The sequence below is a fragment of the Apis florea genome, unplaced genomic scaffold, assembly GCF_048593485.1.
Source record: "Apis florea isolate Af1SG1 unplaced genomic scaffold, ASM4859348v1 contig_2293_pilon, whole genome shotgun sequence".
NCBI classification, from domain to species: Eukaryota; Metazoa; Arthropoda; class Insecta; order Hymenoptera; family Apidae; genus Apis; species Apis florea.
This window is the reverse complement of record NW_028256554.1, coordinates 5479973-5501556: the sequence shown is the minus strand read 5'-3', so window position 1 is coordinate 5501556 and position 21584 is coordinate 5479973. Positions and strand designations below refer to the sequence as shown.

The window sequence follows — 21584 nt, the reverse complement described above, 5'->3', positions numbered from 1 at the left end:
GTAAATATTGCAAACTTTCTACGAGTTTGTGAAAATTAAAGAGGATAATAATAATAAAGAAAAGAAGAAGTAAGCGTTTGTGGATGCGCTCTTATCATCGAATGGACGCCTCGAATTTCGCAGAGGTCTGGTACAAATTTCCAAGAGTTGTAATTCTAAGGCTTAGTTTGATAATGTGATTCTTATTGCGGCGTTCTCGCGTATTAAACTTAAGAGTATCCTCGAAGCTACGTGGATGTTCATACATTAACCGTATCAGACTAATTTACAACGTTGTGAAACACCGATCGCCAGCCAACCAGCCAGCTGCATAACGAGTACTATGCGCGTAACATCGCGCCGCTGTAAAGCGTGTTAGATACGATTTTCATGCATTCAGGAGGGAGCATTTAGAGATTTCTTGTGGCAATTGAAGCTCGAGAGCGAAACATGGATAACACGGATTCGGCTTGAATTTTATCTTCGATATTAAACATTTCATTTTTAAAAACTACAATTTTTATTAACGAATATTTATAAAATATTTTCACTGCTCGTTGCACGAATATATATCAATATTGAATTTTTGTTTCGAATATCAGTTTTCAGGTGAAGAATATTTTTGGGGAGAAGTGAATGTACACGAGTATAAATTAATTATTTTCAGTATTAAATTGTTGGTAAGCTTCGTTCCGCATTTTCAAAACTGGAAACTCTAGAATATTTGCACGTTAAAAATATTTATATCGTATCATTTTAATCATTTATGGATGCTGTAATCGGCAACGAAATAGAATCAAATGAAATTCTATTTTATATATAATATTCAACAGTAAAATTCTCATAAAACAATACATATCTTTCCTCATCCCTATATTTAATTTATCTTCGATTTATAATTTCTAATTTTCGAAACGAAAGAAAATATCTGTCGAGAATCTAAATCGATTATCTCCAAGTATGATATATTTAAAATAAAATTCTTCTTAAAATTCTTCTTAAAATCTAAAATGAAAATTATTGGAAAATAAAAAAGCTTTGTGCAATCCATCGATCGATGATCATGGATTCCCTTTCTCGAGGATAAATAATCAATATCAAAATATATACATCTATATTTTTTTGCCGCGATTTGACGCCAAACGGAATTCCTTTCACGAGTCTTACTCGTGAAGGAAAGCGAGAACTCGTAACTTATTGTTACCCTTTATGGAAAGGCGGCCGTGATAAGAATAACGCCCCGAGGAAAGCGACAGTTTAACGCTCGTTTCGTGACACTAGCTTACCACCGGTCTCTCCTCTTAACAAGAAGAAGAAAAATAAAATTTCTCTCAAACGTTGTGCGCCGCGTGTTTCATTGCCATCCGTTTTAAAGGAAATTCCACGAGTGGGGTGAGGGGGGGGGGGGACTTTTACAAAGTTGACTTGACTTATCTCACTTGAGTTTTTCCGTGTAGTTGCGCGGAAAATTCCGGAAGTGTGGCATCTCAGCGTTTCGGGATGCACGATTGTAAAAGTGCTTGCACAAAACAATCTTTTTTTTTTTACTTGTGCTTGTAACGTTTTATATAGTTGATACATTTTGAAAATGAAGTTGAGTTTTATACAGGCGAACAATTGTAAGAGTGAAATATTCTTTCGTTTCAGTGTTCTATCAATCGTTCGATTAACATTTACCATAAAAATAATTCGTTATTTACGATTCATACGAAATTTCGATGAATTATTATTATCGATCGGATTGCGTCAAATTGCAATATGACACGATGGAATAAAACCGATGAGCAGGAATAAGGGAGAAACGAGGGCACGTTTTCACGTATTGCGTGATCAATTTTAACAGATGAGATGAGGCCGATATTATCGCGAGTGAGGCTCGCGTATAAACACAACAGTATCTTTGTCAAAATGACGCTTTCCCCTTATCAATTGTGTTCATAACACATATTTTAGCGTTATCGATATTATCGGACTCATTCAGTCTCTCATACCAGTTCGATGAGTCGTCTCGACGCGAGTGAAGGCTAATTTTCTTTGTTCGTATTGTGCTCACGTACCTAACCTCGAAACAATATTTTCCAACAGGTGAAACAAAATTCCGCTTACTACAGCACATTTTCCACGCGTTTTCATCTGTGAAAATATTTTTATTTCCACGAATTAAGAATTCGCATTTGTGAGTAATCTTCATATATTTCGAGAATTTTTACAATTTTTTTTTTTTTTCTTTTATTCCGAAGAATCGAATCGGCATCGATGGAAAAAAAAAAAAAAAAAAGGAACTTTGAAATTTTCAAAAATTTGAAAACTTTTCTCAAAAGTTTGTCCGAAGAGTTATTTTTTGCCGTATCGAGAGTGAGACTTTGGAATTTTTAAAATTCCACACATTTCTCTGCCGAAAATTTCTCCGGAGAGTTATCGCTATCGGACATTGCGTCGAGAGTGAAATTTTGGAATTTTAAAAATTTCAAAGTCGAAAAGTTATTTCTTCCGCTATTGGAGACCGCGTTGAAAAAAGAAGAAAAAGTCGGACGATCAGATTCGATTTGAGAAAAATACTCTCTCTCTCTCTCTCTCTCTCGTCTTTTAAAAATCGAAACGTAATTGCAGATTAAGTACGACCAATGGCAAATAATGATGCGGTGAAGCGTAATCGCGTTTTATTACATTCATTTCCTTCAGAGACGACCAGGTAAGATAATTTTACACGGAATCGAAAGTAGAAGAGAATATTATTAAGCGTCTTTCGTTGACAGAGGAGTCTTAATGACACCACGTAATTCTTGAAGAGAATCTTTTAGCTCCGTTTTATTGCGATTTTATGACGTGTTTTCTTCGGCATGTAATGGAATCAGTTAATTTTGAATCAGACTGGCATTAGGGAGTTGTTTCTGGTGATTAACGATAGGCGAGCCTCGTTTATAGAAAACACTCTCTACGTCCTCTTCTAGGTTATGTCTACGTTATATCACGTTAACTGAATGATGCTCGATGGATGTTTGTTCTTGTAATTTCGTTATTTACTTTTCCTTCGATTATCGTAGAAGAGTTTTACGATTGGAGATATGAGACGCGGATTGATAATAAATATCTTCCGTTCGATTTGTAGAAGATCTTTTAAAATGTTATCGTTTCAACGAACGAGAGTTTGGATTTTTTTTTTTTTTTTTTTTTTAAGTATCGAAAAAGAAAAAGATGAAAGAAAAATAGTGTACGATATTTGGACAAATTTTCTTTTTTTGTGTTTTTTTTTTTTTTCTTATTCTCAATCGATCAACGAAAATTACAGGAGTTTGAAAAGTGATATGAGTCCAGATAACAAATTTCTTTTTTATTCTCTCGTGATATTTGTATCGTATCTTTTTACAACGGTAATATAATTTATCTTCGCTTGGAGAGAGGAGCGACCGATTTTTATTTACGACTTCGTTTAATTAAAAGTAAAACGTAATCTTATCGCGATAATTTACGATTTTTTTCTCTAAAGAAATGAACAATAGGACGAAAATTCTTGCAAAACGAATCCATCGATCGATCCAATTACAAACGAATTAAACTTTTTCAGGGAGCTGCTTCTTCGCTTGTTTTCCCCTCAAAATACGTTCCTCGATTACATCCTCTACTTGCGCCTCAAAACTTGCCGAGTTAAATTCCAGAAAAAACATTTGAAATCCTTCTTTTTTTTTTTCGCGAGAAAAAGATAAGAAACGTGACACGAAACGCAATGGAACCGATTCGAAAACGAATGTATTTGTCGTTTCCATCCATGTTAAATGCGAGCCTCGGGGCCACCATTTTGCATTAATACACGCGTAAACACGAGAGGACGCTGGCGTTTGGATTCGTACGATTATTATTATCGAAGTGGAGGCACTGGATTTGACCTTTCCACGTAATAAATCCATGGCGGTTTAATTGCCATGTAAATGGATTTTCCTGGAACGATTTCAGCACGAGTGGATACGCCGTGGTCCGGTTGATTGGGGACCACGTGCTCCGCATAATGGCGAATTGGTTTACGATCCACGCCGACCCATCTCCATTTATACCACGCCATGGATTTTCCTCCTCGATCGTTTCACCATATTATTTCCTTTTTTTCTCTTCCTTGATGAAAGGATTTTTAATTTCCTTGTTCTCTCTCTTTTTTTTTTTTTTTTCGTTTTATCGCTCTTCTCTTGCGGTTCTCTCGTGGTTCGAAATGGTTCTTCCTCGAAAACGAAGACGGAAGGAGGAGAGAACATTTATTGGGATTGATGAAGGTTCTTGGATTTTGTAATTCCTTTTCGAAGAAATTTGTTTTTCCTTTTGAGAAAGTTTGAGGATTGGAAAGAAATTGAGATTGGTGAGAGAAAATTGCTCGATGCAATTCCTGTTCAATGGATTATTGTTTAGAAGAGTTCTTTTCGTAATTACGTAGAAAAATGTACAATTTGATTTTTCGATTTTTCGTGTCTCGTGCGATTCTTTTTGCGCAAAATTTTACGATTAATAATATTAAGTTTGGCAAGTTTAGACGAGATCGTAGTACAATTAAATTCGCATTAAATTGTTTCGTCGTTGCAGCATCTCTTTTCACAGATATATACTCATACCGTTTCGTTCTTTTCCTTAATATTCAGGATCGGTTTTTAAGGAGGAGAGCTTGTTTGATGAAAAAATTTGACGGGCGAACAATCAACGTCCCTTTTATTCTGTTGACTCGACACTGGCCAGAGTTGAGGGAAGTTTCTCGTTCGGGGTAATAAATTTCAGATCAACCATCCATCCTTCCGCGGACTTCTTTTAGAACGGCAATAATCTTCGGCGTCGACCCAGATTCCTCGTGTCGTCGAGTCGAATATTTTCCACGTTCCAACGTTAATTCACACGTTTCCCCTTTATTTCTTTTTAAAACGATATTTTATTAAAAAAAAAAAAAAAAAAATATTAAAATTATTAAGTACACAAAAATTAATAATTCAATACCTGATTTTCAGTAGAGATTTCCATTAAATTTAAATTTCAGTTACAACTTTTATAAGCCAATTATAAGCGTGTTAATTAACTTTTAAATATTTAAAAAATCAATTTCATAATATTCCATTGTACAGATGTAATAATTAACAAACGAATGTAATCGATAATATCTCAATTACTATTAAAATAACAATTTCCTCATTCACTTGCTACATCGTAAAATATATTCAACAGCCGTGATGAACCAATGCATAGTTGCATAGTTAAAAATTAGAAAAAATTCTTACATCTTAACCCTTTGCACTCGCCATATTTATTAATATACATACATTTATATTAAATTATACAATATAATTACATTTCAGGAACTCTTGTTACTCGATTGGTAACCTTCTTGGATATAAATACGAGATGCAAAGTTAAAACTCAAATCCAAACTGGCGTGTTAAAAATTATATTATCGGTTTATTCAATTTCGAAACGGCCAATTTCCCGGCAGGTTAATCCAGTTCAATGCCACCACCCCGTTAAGATGGAAATTTATCCTTGGCAAGGAAAACCGTTATCATCGACGTTTTCCGCTGTTTTTGCGCCGCCGTTACTATAAATTCCGGGATAACAATACACGCGGTACACGCGAAATACGGTGTCTGCCGTGTCGAGGAGCGGCGGAAATCGTTCTTTACGGTCCCCTCTTCCCCTCTTCCTTCCCCTCTTGCAACGCCCTCTCTTAGGTGGCGGTTATCTCGAATCGCGGTAAGTACGGATGAATTTAGATGTCGTAAAGTTAAACCCGGACAGAGTGGATCCAGGGCTTATCGATTGAACCTGACCCGAATACCCTCGTCTTATCCACGTCCTGCGCCTTCCTCCAATCTTGCTAATCGAGGACAAACAGACAGTTTGTCGCGTCGGGAACAGTTGCCCGCGGGATGATACGTCAGATGATATGGTAACTCGATATGGCAATTCGATTTTTCTTCGGTCGATGAAGTTCGATCGTATGGGAAAGTGTATTGCATTGCAAGTTTGAATATCTTGAAAGATATCTTTGTCGAAAGTTTTTGTGAACAAAATTAAAAAGTATCCCTTTCAAAGTTTTCCTATTTCTCATATCGGAAAATTTGAGAATTCGCGAGAGAATTTTCGCTTTCCCTTTCGATCGTATTATGAATAATCGATAATGGACCGTCCTCGACAAAAGAATCATTTGCAATATTTTCTCTTGAACTGAGACCAGAAAGAAAAACTTTCCGACCGTGAAGGTTACCTTTTACAGTTATCGATCAAGAAAAGAAAAAAACAGAGAGAGAGAGAGACGTTACTTCGCGATCTATTTATCCGTCCGTTTAAACGAACCGAGTATAATTTACTGGTGTTAGCAACGGGAAACTATTTGTAATTCATATTTGCGCTAACATTGTAACTAATGAATTCGCGAAAGCAACGAGAATGATGGTATTGCGCTAGAGCATTGCCACGTTGCATAAATACATGATAAAAATCGCGAAGATTATTTGTACCGATTCGTTTTCGTTTCGTTTATATACGCGTTATACAGTTAACTGGACACGATTTGCTGGTGGAAAAGATGCAACATTCGAATTTGATTCGCCATTGATTTACAATCCGTAATGTGAGGATTTATTTCAACGTGTGCGCGATTCAGAAAGTGAAAAACGTGAGGAATAAGATAAAAACGAGCACACATTTTTTTCGATTCTACGATCTTAGAATTTAATTTTGTACTAATCTAATACGACATCTTATGATCGATTTTTAAATTAAGTCAATTATTAATGGATAATTTTGATCAAATCAAACATTAATGATTTAACGACGAGAATTAGCGATCAATTAGACTCGAAAGAGTCTATTATCGTTAAATTAATTATTTTCGGCTTACTATCCGATCATTACTTTTCACACTGAGAAATAAAAGATATAATCGGATCGATATTAATCAGAGCGCTCTTAACATGGAGAATTATCGTTCGTTAATATTCGAAGGGCTAATAACATCAATGGCACTCCTATCCTATGTAACACGAGAATAAATCTACCTATTGAAACTAATACGATTAGAAATCGTTGCGAAATATTAATTAATGAATTGAATTCTCGACGAGCAAATTCAAAACGACAATAAAAATGGACAAACAAATAATCCAATTCTTCCCAATATTCCCAATATTTTCTCTCGTATCGCTTTTCGTCGGAAACGCTGCCCGACCATACCTGTTCCGTGTAAGTCTTATAAACTCATGCGTTATAAATGAGTCATGCACTGGTAAGGTGCAATTACCGATGCAACGGTGGTTTCCAACAGCACCGTTTCGACCCGCTCCTCTTCTCTCCTTCTCGAAACGAGCCTCCTGTCAACGAGCCTCCTCCTCCGCCATTCACTTTTTCCTGAAGAAAACGAGAAATCGATCCAGGGTGAAAACCAAGGTGTCTTGTTAATTTTTTAACGGACGACACTTTGACTTGAACTATAAGATGGAATTTCTTTTCCACGAGATTTTCTTCATTGGAAACGTATCGTGCCATGCATTATTATTATTGTTTCACGAAAGAAAGGATAAGAAAAGAAATATTGAAATATTTCGAAATATCTTTCTCTTTTATGCATGGTAATAAGTGTGCTCGCGGGCCAATTTCGCCGCTTCCGCGTGTAAATGGATATTCCTTTACGGATCACGTTGGCAAGCTTTTTGCACCGAAGCATAAATTCTTGAGAGCGTTACGACGATATAAGTATTGCACAGTATAGACCGTGATTATGGTAATCGATGTGACGAAACGTGGTCAGAGAGAGAGAGAGAGAGAGAGAGATGGAAATCGATACTGGAAATTGTGTGCGCGTGGATTGATTTACGACTTATCGTCGCGGAAATTGTGCTTTCGCCACGCGTTCCCGTCACGTTGGCCGATCGATACTACAGTAACAAACTTGTTACAAACAAACGACGAGTGAAACGATCCGCTTGATGAATTCGTGTTTATATATTTAAGAAGGTTGTATTTGGATCAAGAATACGTTAATTATGTAATATTGTAGATATATTTGCATTAGTGAAGAAAGTGTAGGATGGCAGAGGGTTAACATTGAAATTTTCAAATTTTCAATTGCATCGAATACTTGGACGAGAAAAGCACGTAAGGTGTAATCGATAGATCGATCCATCGGTGGGCAGAGAACGATATCTCGCGCGTGGAATGATGGAACGTAGGAGAGAAGTTCGTTGACTGAATAATCGAGTAACTGTAAAAGTGTATTAATTAAGATTTAATAGGAAGGAATCAGGTTCACCTAATTTCTATCGTGCATTAATTTTTCTTTTTTTCTTTTTTTTTTTCTGTTCGAAGATTAAGCTTGCGAAATGCGCTTGAATATGCGCAATTCAGTTTCTACGTTACGTGGATTCAATTACAACGTGTACTTTCTAACGAGCTGCTGACTCTGCTTCTATTTTCATAGAGAGACACCGAGATCGTTACGTTGTCGCTATTATATTGTCGATCTTGATAATTTAAAGATAGCAAAGCATTAATTTGTCACCTTTGTGTTTCCTTCATTGATTATTACTCGAAAAATTGAGGCGAATAATAGTATTGAAGCGTGATGTTCAAGGTAATTGAACTAATTAATCCATCATTCGATTGTTTAGAAGCCTTTATTAAAATAGGTTAAATATACCTATTTATATTCTCTATTAAATTGTTTCCACCATGTTTCGTTCGACAATTAATCGAAATCGTGTAAAATTATTAATCACTTACTTTTCGGTCAAATCGAATACGTAAATCCGTATTTATAGAAAGCCCCAGTTTCTGATTAAAATTTACACCACTCGAAACTCTCTTCCTATTTTGGGATAGCGTGTCATAAACTTGCAAGAGTGCCGGAAGTCGAACTGGAACTTGGAATAGCAAAGGTGATTTGCTAAATCAAGACCGGGCATGGCGGACTTCCTTTTAGTATTTATTTCGCCAAATTATTTAAACGGGAAACTTTAAAAGTTGGAAAATATTCTTCGATCCTTCTTCTTTGATAAAAATCGTTGGAAATAACTCGTGATTCCCCTCTATATACTTACAACGTTTCTGTGAACGCTTTCCACACTATTTCCTGTTTGCAAATCTCGCTCGAATGCAAGAATAACTTTCTCTTCGAACTCATTCTCCCCTCATCGTGGCATCGTCTGTCTTCCATCATCTTCCATCGCGTTCGTCCAATTAATAATCGCCCTTTCAAAAGATCGACGCCGATAATATAATATTTTTAAAAGAATCGCAAAGAAATTCTCAAACTCTTAATAAACTCGAATCGTGTTACATCCTCTTGTAAAAATCCCAAATTCTCGTCCATTCGTCATAGATCGCGTTCAAACCGTCCGAAAGCCCAGATCTTTCCTCTCTGTCGAATTAAAAAAACTATCCTCGGCTGCATCGTTTCTCTTCCATCCTAATAATCGCCTTTTCAAAAGATCGACACCGATAATATAATATTTTAAAAAGAATCACAAAGAAAACTCTTAATAAACTCGAAACGATCTTACATCCTCTTGTAAAAATCGCAAATTCGAGGAAAGCCCAGATCCGAATCAAACTGAAACTATCCTCGGCTGCATCGTCGTTTCCCTTCCTTCTCTCCTTTTCGATTCGTCCATCGAGATCGATGAATGCACGCACGTGCGTACGCCTCTATCGTTAATAATATCGTTATGGAACGAGGTTGGCGCACGAGAATATGGATGTTAGCGCCTCGCCACGTAATGCCGTGCCACGCGCATGAATCGGCTACGATAAACGCTACGTTATGCGATACGAACGTTGCATACTGGGCAAGCCTTAAATGCACCGGGGATACGAGGAATCCTATTGTCCCCGGATACCATGCCTCCAAAATTGTTCCCCAAACGCGACGTCCCCTCTGAACGGGGGCGTTAATTCGATCGAGCAACGATGGATTCGAATAAACTGGTGGCTTTTCAAGAAAGGATCATCCGATCGATGGAGTTTCCGTTTTTGTTCAAAATTCAGATATGGCAATATGGTAATTTGGATGGAATGGTCCTTTCGGTTTGGAGATGGAAGATAAATATCGTTCGAGTTGGAAAAATATGTACTGGTTGTACTGGTTTCGAGAATGTGTATATATGTGTAGAAAGTACATGGATATGCTTGCTAAAAGTTTTCTTTTTTTTTAAGTGATGATAATTCACGTATAATGAAAGTGTAACGTTGTTAAATGTTTGTTAAATTTATTATAGAATATGCGAATAGAAAAACGAATAGGTAAGAAAAAAATATGAGTAAGATTCGTCGATATTTTTTTAATTAAAATTAATTCCAAAATAATTAAATTCAGTCTCGATTATGAAATATTACGTGATATTTACGATCCTCTAACTTTTTTAATTGTATTATTTTTTTTTTTTTAACGGCCGTTAAAAATCTTTCTCCCTCTCTCATTTCTCGCGAAACAATTCTCTCCTCGTTTTTTTAGACGAAAATGAAAAATCTACTACCGGCGCATCTCGTTAAAGCGTTTACCGATACGCTTTTTTCTCGCTCTTCTTTCTCGCTATTATTCTTTATTTGACAATTTATTTTATAATTGCGAAAAAAAAGAATTGCTCGTATCAAATTACGATTAAAAAGAAACAAACAAACGAAATTTAACATATGCATGTGCGTACAATTTATAATTTATCTCACTATCTAAAACTCGAATAAACTTTAAAATTTACGATAAAATAAAGAGAAGGATCACTATCTCCAATATCTTGTCGCTCATTCGAATCTCTTCACTGACCTACCTCGATCCCCCGACAAGTGAAAGTCGCGGTTCCTGGAAAAACGTAGCGTATAATTCTTAGAAAATGGTGGTAATTTCCAAGAAAAAATGCAGGCCACTGGGTCACTGGGCCCATTCGTAATCTCTTCGCTGCCATGAACAATTTGATTCTTGTATCTTGCATCGAGCAATTGAAAAATCGAGATAAAAGAAAAAGCAGAAAGATTTCAACGGTTACGATTTTCTGAGTAGATTTTCATTTCGATCAAATCTTTACCTTCTTCTTATACCTTCTTTTTTTTTTTTTTTTTTTTAACTTTGTGTACACGCAACGTTTTATCCGTTTTTTGGATAAAAATTCTAATTGTTAAGCGTCGTACGTCTGTCTAATAGAAAGACAGACACGTAAGATAAATCAAGAAACAGTTTTAGCACGAATTAAGCCTTCGACATACTCCGATGACCCTATCGTAATGCTGGCTATGATCCAGACCCATTCAGGGCACCAAACGAGTTTGATACCGATGAAACAGATCGTGAGGAACAATCAGTCCACTGTTACTGACACGAAGCATTCGCGGAATGTTTCTCGTAAATTAACGCTAAATAGGTTCCTGGCTTTATTAATCATCTTTAATATACCAAGTGGATACGATATTTTACGAAAAAAAAGAAAAAAAGTTTCAATGTTTTTTAATCGCGCATGAAATCTTCTGTCGAATAAATTAACAATTAATCTTAAAGAAATTGCTTTCGCATAATTCGTAAACCACAGAAAGGAAAACACGCTCACAATCGTCATTTTATACGTTTTAATCCTTAGAAACTGTTAATTTAATCCAATCAGTTAACAAATTGGATAAAATATTTCAACAATCACAATTCAATCAATCCATAAATAATAATCCTCTCACAATTATACTTGCGTCTTATATTACATCAAATTCAAATTTCCAGATCCATCCAATTCCAACTCGAGATCCCTAAATCAAAAAGAAAACTTACACAATTCCCAACTTTTATTTCAAGAAAATCCTCCTAAAAGAAAAAAAAAAAAAAAATACTTACTCTTTCAGCAATCCACAAGCAATACAAAACAACACACTTTCAAATCCCAATTCTTGCTCCTTCACCAGAGTACTTCCCAACTCTCTCAATCAACTCGATCAGCCTCAACCAAAAAAAAAAAAAATATATCTCGAAAGAAACCAGCAATCCACACTCCAAATCGATCCACCGTCTCACAATCCTCTTCCGCCAGATCGAAGAGGAATCCAAGAAGAATCCCAAAGTGGGCAAAGAGGAACGACTCCCTCTCCCCCTCCTGCCCAACCAACGACCGTCCCCGATATCCGGAGGCCTTGAACGTCGAGCTAGCGGCGCGTAAAGCGGGATTGCGTCATTGTTGCAGGCGAGGAAGTGGTGACCGTGCCTCCGGCGAGCGGAGGTCAGGAGAGTTGGAAAGTGCAGAGGCTCTCGCTGGGCGGCGAATCGGCGAGCAATCGTCGCAAGGGCTGCCGTGGCCAATCGCAGGCGGGGAGCAAGCGGGCGAGGCCGCCGATACCCGGCTTATCGTGCAAGGTCAATGCCAAGGGCGTGGACGGGTACCCGGGTTTGGATTGGCCGAACAAGGAGAACACGCCCGGAAATGCCGTGAACAACGGCGAGGGAACGACGAGCACCGAGGCGCCGCAGCAGCTCGAGAACATGGGCTCGAATTTGAGCCGTCACAACGGCAAGGGACTGACGGGGCGGAGGACCCAGTCCTCCGGCAATTTGTGCGACCCGAAGGGAAAGTTGAACAGTATGGGCAAGATATTGGTCCCGTGTTCCAGCGCGCAGAGAGAGAGGTGAGTCTTTTGCTTTTTTTCGACTCTTTTTCTCTCCTTTTCTCGTCCGGTGGTGGATTAACCTACCGACATTTCATGTATATGAAATTCCTACCATGAGCGGTCAAATGACCGCTGCAAAAAAAACATTTGTCAATATAGAAAGAGATTTTGGCTAATTGGATTCGTAAAGTAAACAGTACAGAAAGTTGTGAATATTGAAAAATGGGTTGTATCTGCATTATAGAAAAAGTCATATGGCGATACAGTAACTTTGTATACAAGAAATTCCAAACGAAATTTCGAAAAACGATCATTTGACCGCGCCACGGTAGGTTTAGTGTCAATGAAAGGGAGAATTTGGAACGAATGATTTGGATCGAGGAGATTTTTAGAGTTGTTAGTTTTTTCTTCTTCTTTTTTTTTTTTTTTTTTTTTTTGTAGATAGAGCATTGCGATTTTGCGAGGTGGGGGTAAATCGAATGGTTGGATATTTTTCTTGTTTAAATTGTATAGAATTAAAATGGATTGGGAATCTGAAATATTTTTTAATGAACAAACGAACGGAGGGAGTTGTTATAAAAATATACTTCGTTTTTATCCGCTTTTTAAATGTATTTTTAACTCTTTTTCGATCTTACGAATCGTTGAGGAATAGCGATCGTATACAGTGATTAAAGCTTGCTGTGTAAAGTGGTATAATTAGCTAGTAATTGAGTGTGCTAATGGAGTTCGTGCTTTAATGTATTTACTGCTTCTTGAACGGTTCAGAGAAACTTTTTTTTTTTTTTTTCCAAGATTTATCGTAATTACTAGCTTAAATGCTTTCCTCTAATTTAATGCGATTTAATGGTAATTTTTATTTTAGTATATCAATCAACGGCATTGTACAATGATTCGATTAAAATATTCCGTTCGAGTGATCGACATTTTATTCCCGGCAGGAATAAACAAAACTTGAATTTCTACACTTTATAAAATACTCGTCGTGTTTATTCGACGATATTTTAACGTCGATAAAAATCAGTGAAAAGAAGATGAAGATAATATCGAATCAGAAGAATTCTGAAACACGCTCGGAACGACCAACGTGTCGATATTAATTTTCGTCCATTCCCCCCAAAGTTCTTCCTTCTGGAGGAAGGAAACGTCAGAAGAGTATCATAAGTGATTTTTCGTGTTTCTAATTCCTTTTCGAGCTCCCTTCACTCGTGTGCCAACAGAATTTAATTTAACGATAAAGCAAGGTGGATACAAAAGATCCGCTCGATCTTGGAGGACAGATAAAGGAGAGGAGAGATGAATTCGCCGATCGATTCTTCCCCGCCCCGTGTCCGCCTCAAGCTTGAATAGATTGTTGATACACACCGGCCCAAACAGAAGGATTTCTAATTAATATTCAGTCAATGTTTGCCTTACGTTCAATCGTATAACGTGGGTTTAACGCGCTTGTCAAACCTGTGTCTCGATCGTGTTAGCAGATGGGAAGAACGTGATCGGCGAAATGAAAGCCAATTGAAATATATCGAATCACTTCAAACTGTTCAGGAATAGCTTTCATCACGATCATCCAATTATACGATCAATCAATTTTTCAAGGAAAATTAAAAGTTTACAAGTTTACTTTTGTGGTAAACAAAAATTTATTCGATTTTATATAATAATAAACTTAAAATGTATTTCTCTGTATTCGTGTATCCGTATATTATTACATCTGTGTACAAGTGAGCAACACCGATCAATTGTTTTGGAATAATTATATTCAGAAAAATTGTATGTAGATTACAATTGAAATTTTCCATCCAACCACTTCAAATTTTTCCAAAGTTCTGAACTCTCGTCTTCTATATTTTTCCACACGATTGAAGTCATTGTGGAAGTATTTCTCCTTTTTTCAAGAAAGGAACGTTGTGCACACGCAAGTTTATATATATATCCATTAAACCATGAACATTGCATTATTCGCAACGAGTTAAAATTCTAGGGCGGAAACGCGTCGTAATTAAATCCACCCGGAAGATGAGGTGGTAAAGATAGTGGGTAGTTTCGCACGAATGAAATCCCTTTTGTCCCGACAACAAAATTCTTCCACGCAATAAAATCTGACTGCATTAAACCGGCATATTTAGTTATGTTGGACGATTAACCGATAACGCCATGAAGGGAAACGACGTTTAATGGGACGGCAAAGGAATTTTAGTTTGGCAAAAAACGAAGTTAATTTGTCTTTGGAGGTGTTTTAGCAATTAGCAGGATTGCAATTTCAAGCGTTAAGATTCCTCTTGGTGACAAAATGTTTGTCGACGTTTTAATCTTATAATTATTTCGAAACGACAATTGATAATATCGGTGTTCGATTTTAATTTTTAAAAACAACGTTGTTTATTTGTATTATAACGAACGCTGTTTATAATTTAGATTTAATTTTGAGAATGATTTTACGGAGAATTTGGAATCGGTGGTGGTTATTCTCTGAATAAATGATGAATCCTGTTTCATTATTACAGTGAGTGTTAATTTTTCAGGAATAGCTGCGAGAGTTGGTGAAAAATTTCTATGGATATCGTAAAATGAAAATTAATTATTTTTAACGGTATAATCAATGGTGATTTTCATTCTGTGAAAAGAATGTCTGTCTCTCTCTTTCTCTCTCGTTTATACACAAATTGTTCGTCGAACGAATTTTTGATCAATCTAGTTTTTCGATAATCTTTTTTTTTTTTTTTTTTTGCGATTCATAATCGAATCGATAAAAATATTTTCACCTTTAAATACAAATTTATCGAAATATATTTTTCGAACCGTGTACCTTTCAACTCTGATTATCAAGCGAGAGAAAATCTAAACGATTGTATGGATCACGACGAATTATAATTTCGTGAAGCGGAATGCCGATAACAGATTAATATGTATATTCTACGGAATAATTATCTCATGCCCAGTATAAATATTATAAAATTAATTACAAGTCGATCATTGAACAACAATTGAACTCGAAATTAACGAATAATTAATCTGTCAATAGTATCCAATCTCTAATTCTTTCGTATTGTTCGAGCTTGATTACAATAAATATTAAAAAGAAAAAATTTCGTTCACAAAATTCTTTTCAATCAACGCCAATTATCTGAAGCGTATTCAATCATTCGGGCGAATATTTCTTATTTACAAACGATATTTAAAAAAAAGAAAAAAATACAACGATAAGGAAAAAAATAATATTCGAAAATTGAGCCAACTGAAAACGTACCGAAATTGTCGAAATTAACCGCACGCGATAAATAATAATAAATGAAGGGTCGAATCGAGGTAAACAGCGCGCATAAGCCTGGATCCGTTGGCGAGGATTTCTCGTTACGGGGCGGTGTTCAGTGTTGCTTAAACAACCAACAACGACGTATATATAACAGCGTTGGTCGCGAGATAATTTAAAGTCCCTTTAAGGTCGGTCAGTCCGGGGGAACTGGGGCGGTTTCCATTAAATCCTCGTTTGCGCGAGAACGGATCCGAGGGGAGGGGTAAAAAAGCAGACGGGTTAAAAGGCCCTCGAATCTTGATCTCATTTGCGTAAGTGCTGTTGTTCAATCTGAACCGTGCAACGATATTCAACGATGTATACGTATAAATTCTTTTTCCCCCGTCTTGGAAAGAAAAATTATTCATTGGATGAAAAGAAAGAAGTACTTTTCTTGGTGTGACGTCAGAGGAAACGAAAGATTTGTTTTCCTTCTCTCGAGTTGGAGGTTCTAAAAAGTTGTATCTAGTAAGAAAATCGAATTTTTATTAATTATATTCGTTAAAATTTTAAGTTTAACGATGTAGATACGTTACAATCGAACGAAATTCTGTTGAATATATAAAATAAAAAGTATCGAGAGATTATTGATTAAACGTTGTTGAAAAACGTTTGGCCTAAGATAAATATTTTATAATAATTCTACTCTGTAAACGAACGTTGCACGTTTGTTGATCTGAAAATATTATTGACAAACCATCGAGGTATTAAAGGAAAATTGTTACGACCGATCATAAACTCGCGGTTGATTAAAATCTCTCCCCGTTACAATTCGTTCCAAGGACGCGTAGATAAGCGTAGATACTTGTGCACTTGACGACGAATATAATATTGGAAACGGTGTCACTCGCAAGCGGCGGGGAAGCTTGTTGTTGCGAAACAGCGCATCATGGCTGACAGACTGCGCGTAAACGCAATCGACGACGCGAAACGGAACGAAAGAGTCCGATTTTATGGACGATTTTATTTTTCAAAATTTCATCGAATCCACGACACGATCACAAAAGAGCATTATAGAAATTATTACGTTTGTATTATGTTTCGTTTCTAAAGATGAAAAGTGTTTTACGGGACAGGAAAATTATCTTGGAATATTTTAATTGAGAGAATTTTCGATGAAGAAGAATCTTCAATTTAAACCTTCCCTATTATGTATCGATAAAATCTCGTACACGTGTTATCTAATCCAGGAAAGTGAACAAACACGAAACTATGTAAATTATGCAAACACGGACAATGCGTTTTCGTGCAACCGTCTACCCTTCTCGTTCGACCTCAAATTAAAGGATACTGTTTGAATTAGAATAATTGGTTCTCTTCTCCGTACAGAAAATTTTTAATCGTATATTCGACGATAAAATGATAAATTTTTAATATCTAATAGGATCATGAATTTTCTTCGCGAATAGAAAAAAAGAAAAACTGAGCGATCGCCTCTTTTCAGATATAAATTCTGTGGCTCGTTGCCCAATCATCTGGACGACAAGGACGCGTTGGACGACGATCCGAAGGAAAATAATAACGTAATGACGGATACCATCAGTGGGAATCTTGGTGGAACATTGCCACACAAGAAACGATCGTTGGGCGTGCATTTCTCAGACGGGGGACCGACTGGAACTCTGGACCTCGTAAAACATCGATCCCAAGATTCTTTGGATGAAAACGATCCTTGGAGGTATGCCATCGCTCATGTAGCTTAGCTTCCTCTTAGCATAAACGAATCTACGAAAGTAGTGTAAATTGCATCTTAAATGAATTTGTTAGTAACAAACTTGAAACTTTTTTCATCGTATTGTAAAAAAAATACTAGAAAAATTTTGCAATTTGAAAATGAAATATATATATATATATATAAGTTACGCTAGCATTGCAGTTGTGCGTAGATTTAATTAAAGAGAAAGTTTGATTGGATGAATGTTCGTTTAAAAACTTATTAATAATTTTTATCGAGATTAACGTCGTACGAAGATTATTTATATAAACAATCCACCGAGCAAAAATCTATAAATCACTTTACTCCGTTCCGACCTGTAACGAATTATAATCAAAATCTCGCGCGCTAAACTGATCGATAATTTGGGTTGCAGGTATCAGCAAAGCGATCTCGACCTGGTGCGATGCCGTCACGGTAACTTCGACTCGGTGAGAAGAAATCGGAATGCGGACGCGATGTGCGGCGATTCGACGAGAAGGTACAGCCGAGGCACGTCCCTGGAGGACAGATGTCACCGAAATTCGGAACTGGATCTGGTGGGCACGCTGCCTAAACGGAAGCAGGACACGAGAAACGGCGGGGCGAAGGCAACGAACGTGGAAACGAACTCTTCGCAACCGTGCGTCCCAGACGCGGCCGACAACGATCTATTGATGCAGATCGTGCACAAGCCCGATTGCGAGTTGGTCAGGCATCGGCAACAGCTCGGCAAGTGCATCGATTTGAAGTTGAGCAAACTGGCCGGCGGGGAACCGCAGGATCAAGGTTACGCCTCGGAACGGTCTCCGGAGGACGAGCATCCGCCCTCTTTGCCGGGCCAACCCTTCCCGAATATCACGCCTGGTGAGTTCACGTTCTCCATTTTCGTCCTCGAGTTAAATTCGAGTAGTTTCGAATTCGGATTGATAAATCGTTAAATGTTTTGCTCAGAGTTTTTACAGGATGATGGAATATTAAAATTTGGAATGTTTTATTCGCGTAGAGAGCGTTGATGTATTCGAAAGATCGGGATGGAATTATCTCACTTCATAAATGTCCAACATATTAATATTCTCTATTGAAATTTCTGATGAAAGGAAATTTATAATTGCAACTTATAATTTGAAAGGAAATAAGGTGGATAAAGAGGCAAGGTTCGAACGACATCACAGTACAAATACCCTATGATCAAGATAAAATGGCTGTCGCGCAAAGTTTCAACAAACAACGAAACAAAAAGACACGCAAACGTATCTTTATGCTTTTCCCCTAGTTTCCTTTTTTTAGTGACCCCTAGATCTCTTCTTACGCGAAACTCATCCGGTTTCTCAATTTCGCAATTTCTCTCCCATTCGATCATTTCAAAACTTTTTTCTTCTTCATATCATCTCTTTTTCCTTTGCATTCGATATCTCTATATCGAACTTGATCCGTTCTATTAATCCTTCTTATTTCTTCGCTTGTTTATTTCTTAAACCGCCCAGTTTTTTCCGGTATACTCACTTTCCCTCCACTTTCATCATTCATTTTTACGTATCTTTCGAATAATTTCTTCTTTCCAGATCACCCTGTAATTTTCCTTCCTTCGCCTTTGCCCCGGTTTTCTTTCTATTCACAGTATTATTCAACTTCTTTCCACGAAAGTTCTTTCATCCCCCTTCCCATTGGCAGGCTTCTCTTTACCATTGTTCGATAACTTTGTTGGCTTTCCAATCTGTTTGCCCAACCCCTCTTTCCCCTGCTTTTTTCACCCCAGTTTTCCATATCGCTTTGTAATGTGAATCTCGTATATGTGTGTGTCGTCCTTTCAACTTTCTTTTTTCATTCGTAATTTAATAATCAACGCGATACTGATCAACACTCGTAGAAAAATCACTATAATTACATATTTAAAGATTCGTTCAATCGGAAATTATTTAATTTCCATTTTAGATTAGATTTCGAATTTTCTCAAAAATATTTCACTCGTTGCCTAAGATATATTTTCACGAGAAGAGCGATTGAAATACTTGTATTTCTCCGAAATATAAATTGACGAAACAGATACAGAAGAAGATAGAAGAAAAGTTGGACAGAAACAGACACTTCCCTTTAATCCATCGAGCCCAATATCCACCCCAGAATCCATCTCTATCATACATTCCACACCCGTTTCGAACGCTCGATCCTCGAACCCGTTAAATTCCCCAACGCTTCTTCAAACTCGATCACAATTGCACACGTTCCCTCGTTTTTGCACCAAAAGCTTCCAGGTTAATGAGCAGGGTTGAAACACGGGCAGCGTTGCAAAGTTTCGTCCCGTAATCTCAAAACCGTCTCGAGGCTCCCTTATTTCCCCGCCTTTTTCTTCTCGAGCACAATTCTCTCCGCTCGTTAAGGCTCTATCGTTTTACATCACCGTTCGCGAGCTTTTCGGTCTGCATCGAGTAGGGATACCGCGATGATGGAAATCGAGGTTGGAGGACACTTTTGTCGCGGATAAGGCGCGGCAGGTATCTCGTGGCGGTGATAGGCGGCGAAATGCGCGTCGAATTCGAGCCGCTTTGTCGCGAGCTTAAAATTGAATGCGCGGCCCCCCTCAAACCACCTTACATCCTCTATCCATCTTCGATTTTTCCACGGTAATCTGTTTCCAATGGAAGGAGATGCTTTGAGAGGCACGTAATAACCGTTTGCTGCTCCCGAGAATTTCTTCTCTTTTCTTTTTTTTTCTCCAGTTTCTTTCGTTTCGGATGTGAATCCGAATCTCGAGAAACTCGTCGAAATGTTTTTTTTTTTCTTTGAATCCTAGATTGATGCAGCAATTCGAACGGCAATATTTATTTATGTTATTGATTTTTTTTTAAAATATCGCTGAATGATATTTCATGAATAGATTCCTAAGTTAATTTAAGTATAATCTAATATAAAGGGTAGAATAAGCGTGATCTCGGATCGAATTATTTTCCGCGTTAGTCCGAGTTTGATATTCGTGGCTTCGATTGAAATATTATTTTCAAAGTTTTGTAAGCGTGTGAATGAAATTAGTTCAAGTGGGGACGAGTTTGATTTCTTGAATAACGAAATGATTGCATTCTATTCATTAAGAAAATAGTAATGAAAATTGAGATTCCGTAAGAGAAGGTGAAAAATAAGAATAATAGACTGTGAATGTGAGACCAAGTTATTGGGATATTAGTTCAAGATGAATTTTTCGTTATTAAATAATGAAATTATTCATTAAGAAATTGACAATAGAGAGAAGGAAAATAGTGACAAAAATAGAGATTTTATATAAGAAGATGAAAAATAAGAATAATAGACAATAAATGAGAATACGTTATCATAGGTTTGTAACGATATTTTATCGATATTTTATTTGCCCTGACAAACCGAGGATGCTTCTTAGTAATTACTTTACTATTAAAATATCACACAACAATATATATATATATTTTTAATATTCAACAATTTAATATTCAATAAATTATCTCTCTTTATACGTAAAGATAGATAAAATATTAAAATATAAAAGTTTTATACGTGAAATCATTTTAAGTTAGCTAAGAAATTCATGGAACCGGATGCGACAAATCGTCTGGAGTTGTTTTTCGCCCGAACGAAGAACACCCAGAGTGCAAAACGTTGAAAATTAAAAAAAGAATTAATTGGAATAACGTAATCACAATAATAATAATAATAATAATTCTTGGTAAGATAATGCGTTCGAAGGATGAATTACACAATTACTCGTGAATATTATTCAATTCGCGAAGAAGGTGGATAAATTCGACCGGTTGAATATCCGCGCCGCTTTTGATGCAAAGGCTATACGTCTGATATCTCATTTCGTCGTGCGCGAACAACAAGGTACGGGCGTGTAGGCCTTTGGACAGGTGGGTGGCCGTACGTTGACACGGCAAATATATATTTGCGGGGGCGCAAAACTTGCCACGGCCGATAACAATCCGGAAATCGAACGTTGTGGAAACGGGGACACCTGTATTCCCCTGTTCGCCACTCCCAATCTTACCTCCAACTTTA

At 36.9% G+C, this 21584-nt stretch overlaps 1 protein-coding gene across 2 annotated transcripts in view; it reads left to right on the top strand.

Annotated features, from left to right (window-relative positions):
- Positions 1-21584, top strand: part of LOC100872459 (uncharacterized) — a 147582-nt gene that overhangs the window by 91677 nt on the left and 34321 nt on the right. For both annotated transcript variants that reach the window (XM_086903938.1, XM_086903939.1), the window contains 3 exons: positions 12153-12591; positions 17310-17543; positions 17956-18425. In XM_086903938.1, coding sequence (XP_086760064.1) covers positions 12153-12591; positions 17310-17543; positions 17956-18425 — 1143 coding nt within the window. The remainder of the gene's footprint in view (positions 1-12152; positions 12592-17309; positions 17544-17955; positions 18426-21584) is intronic.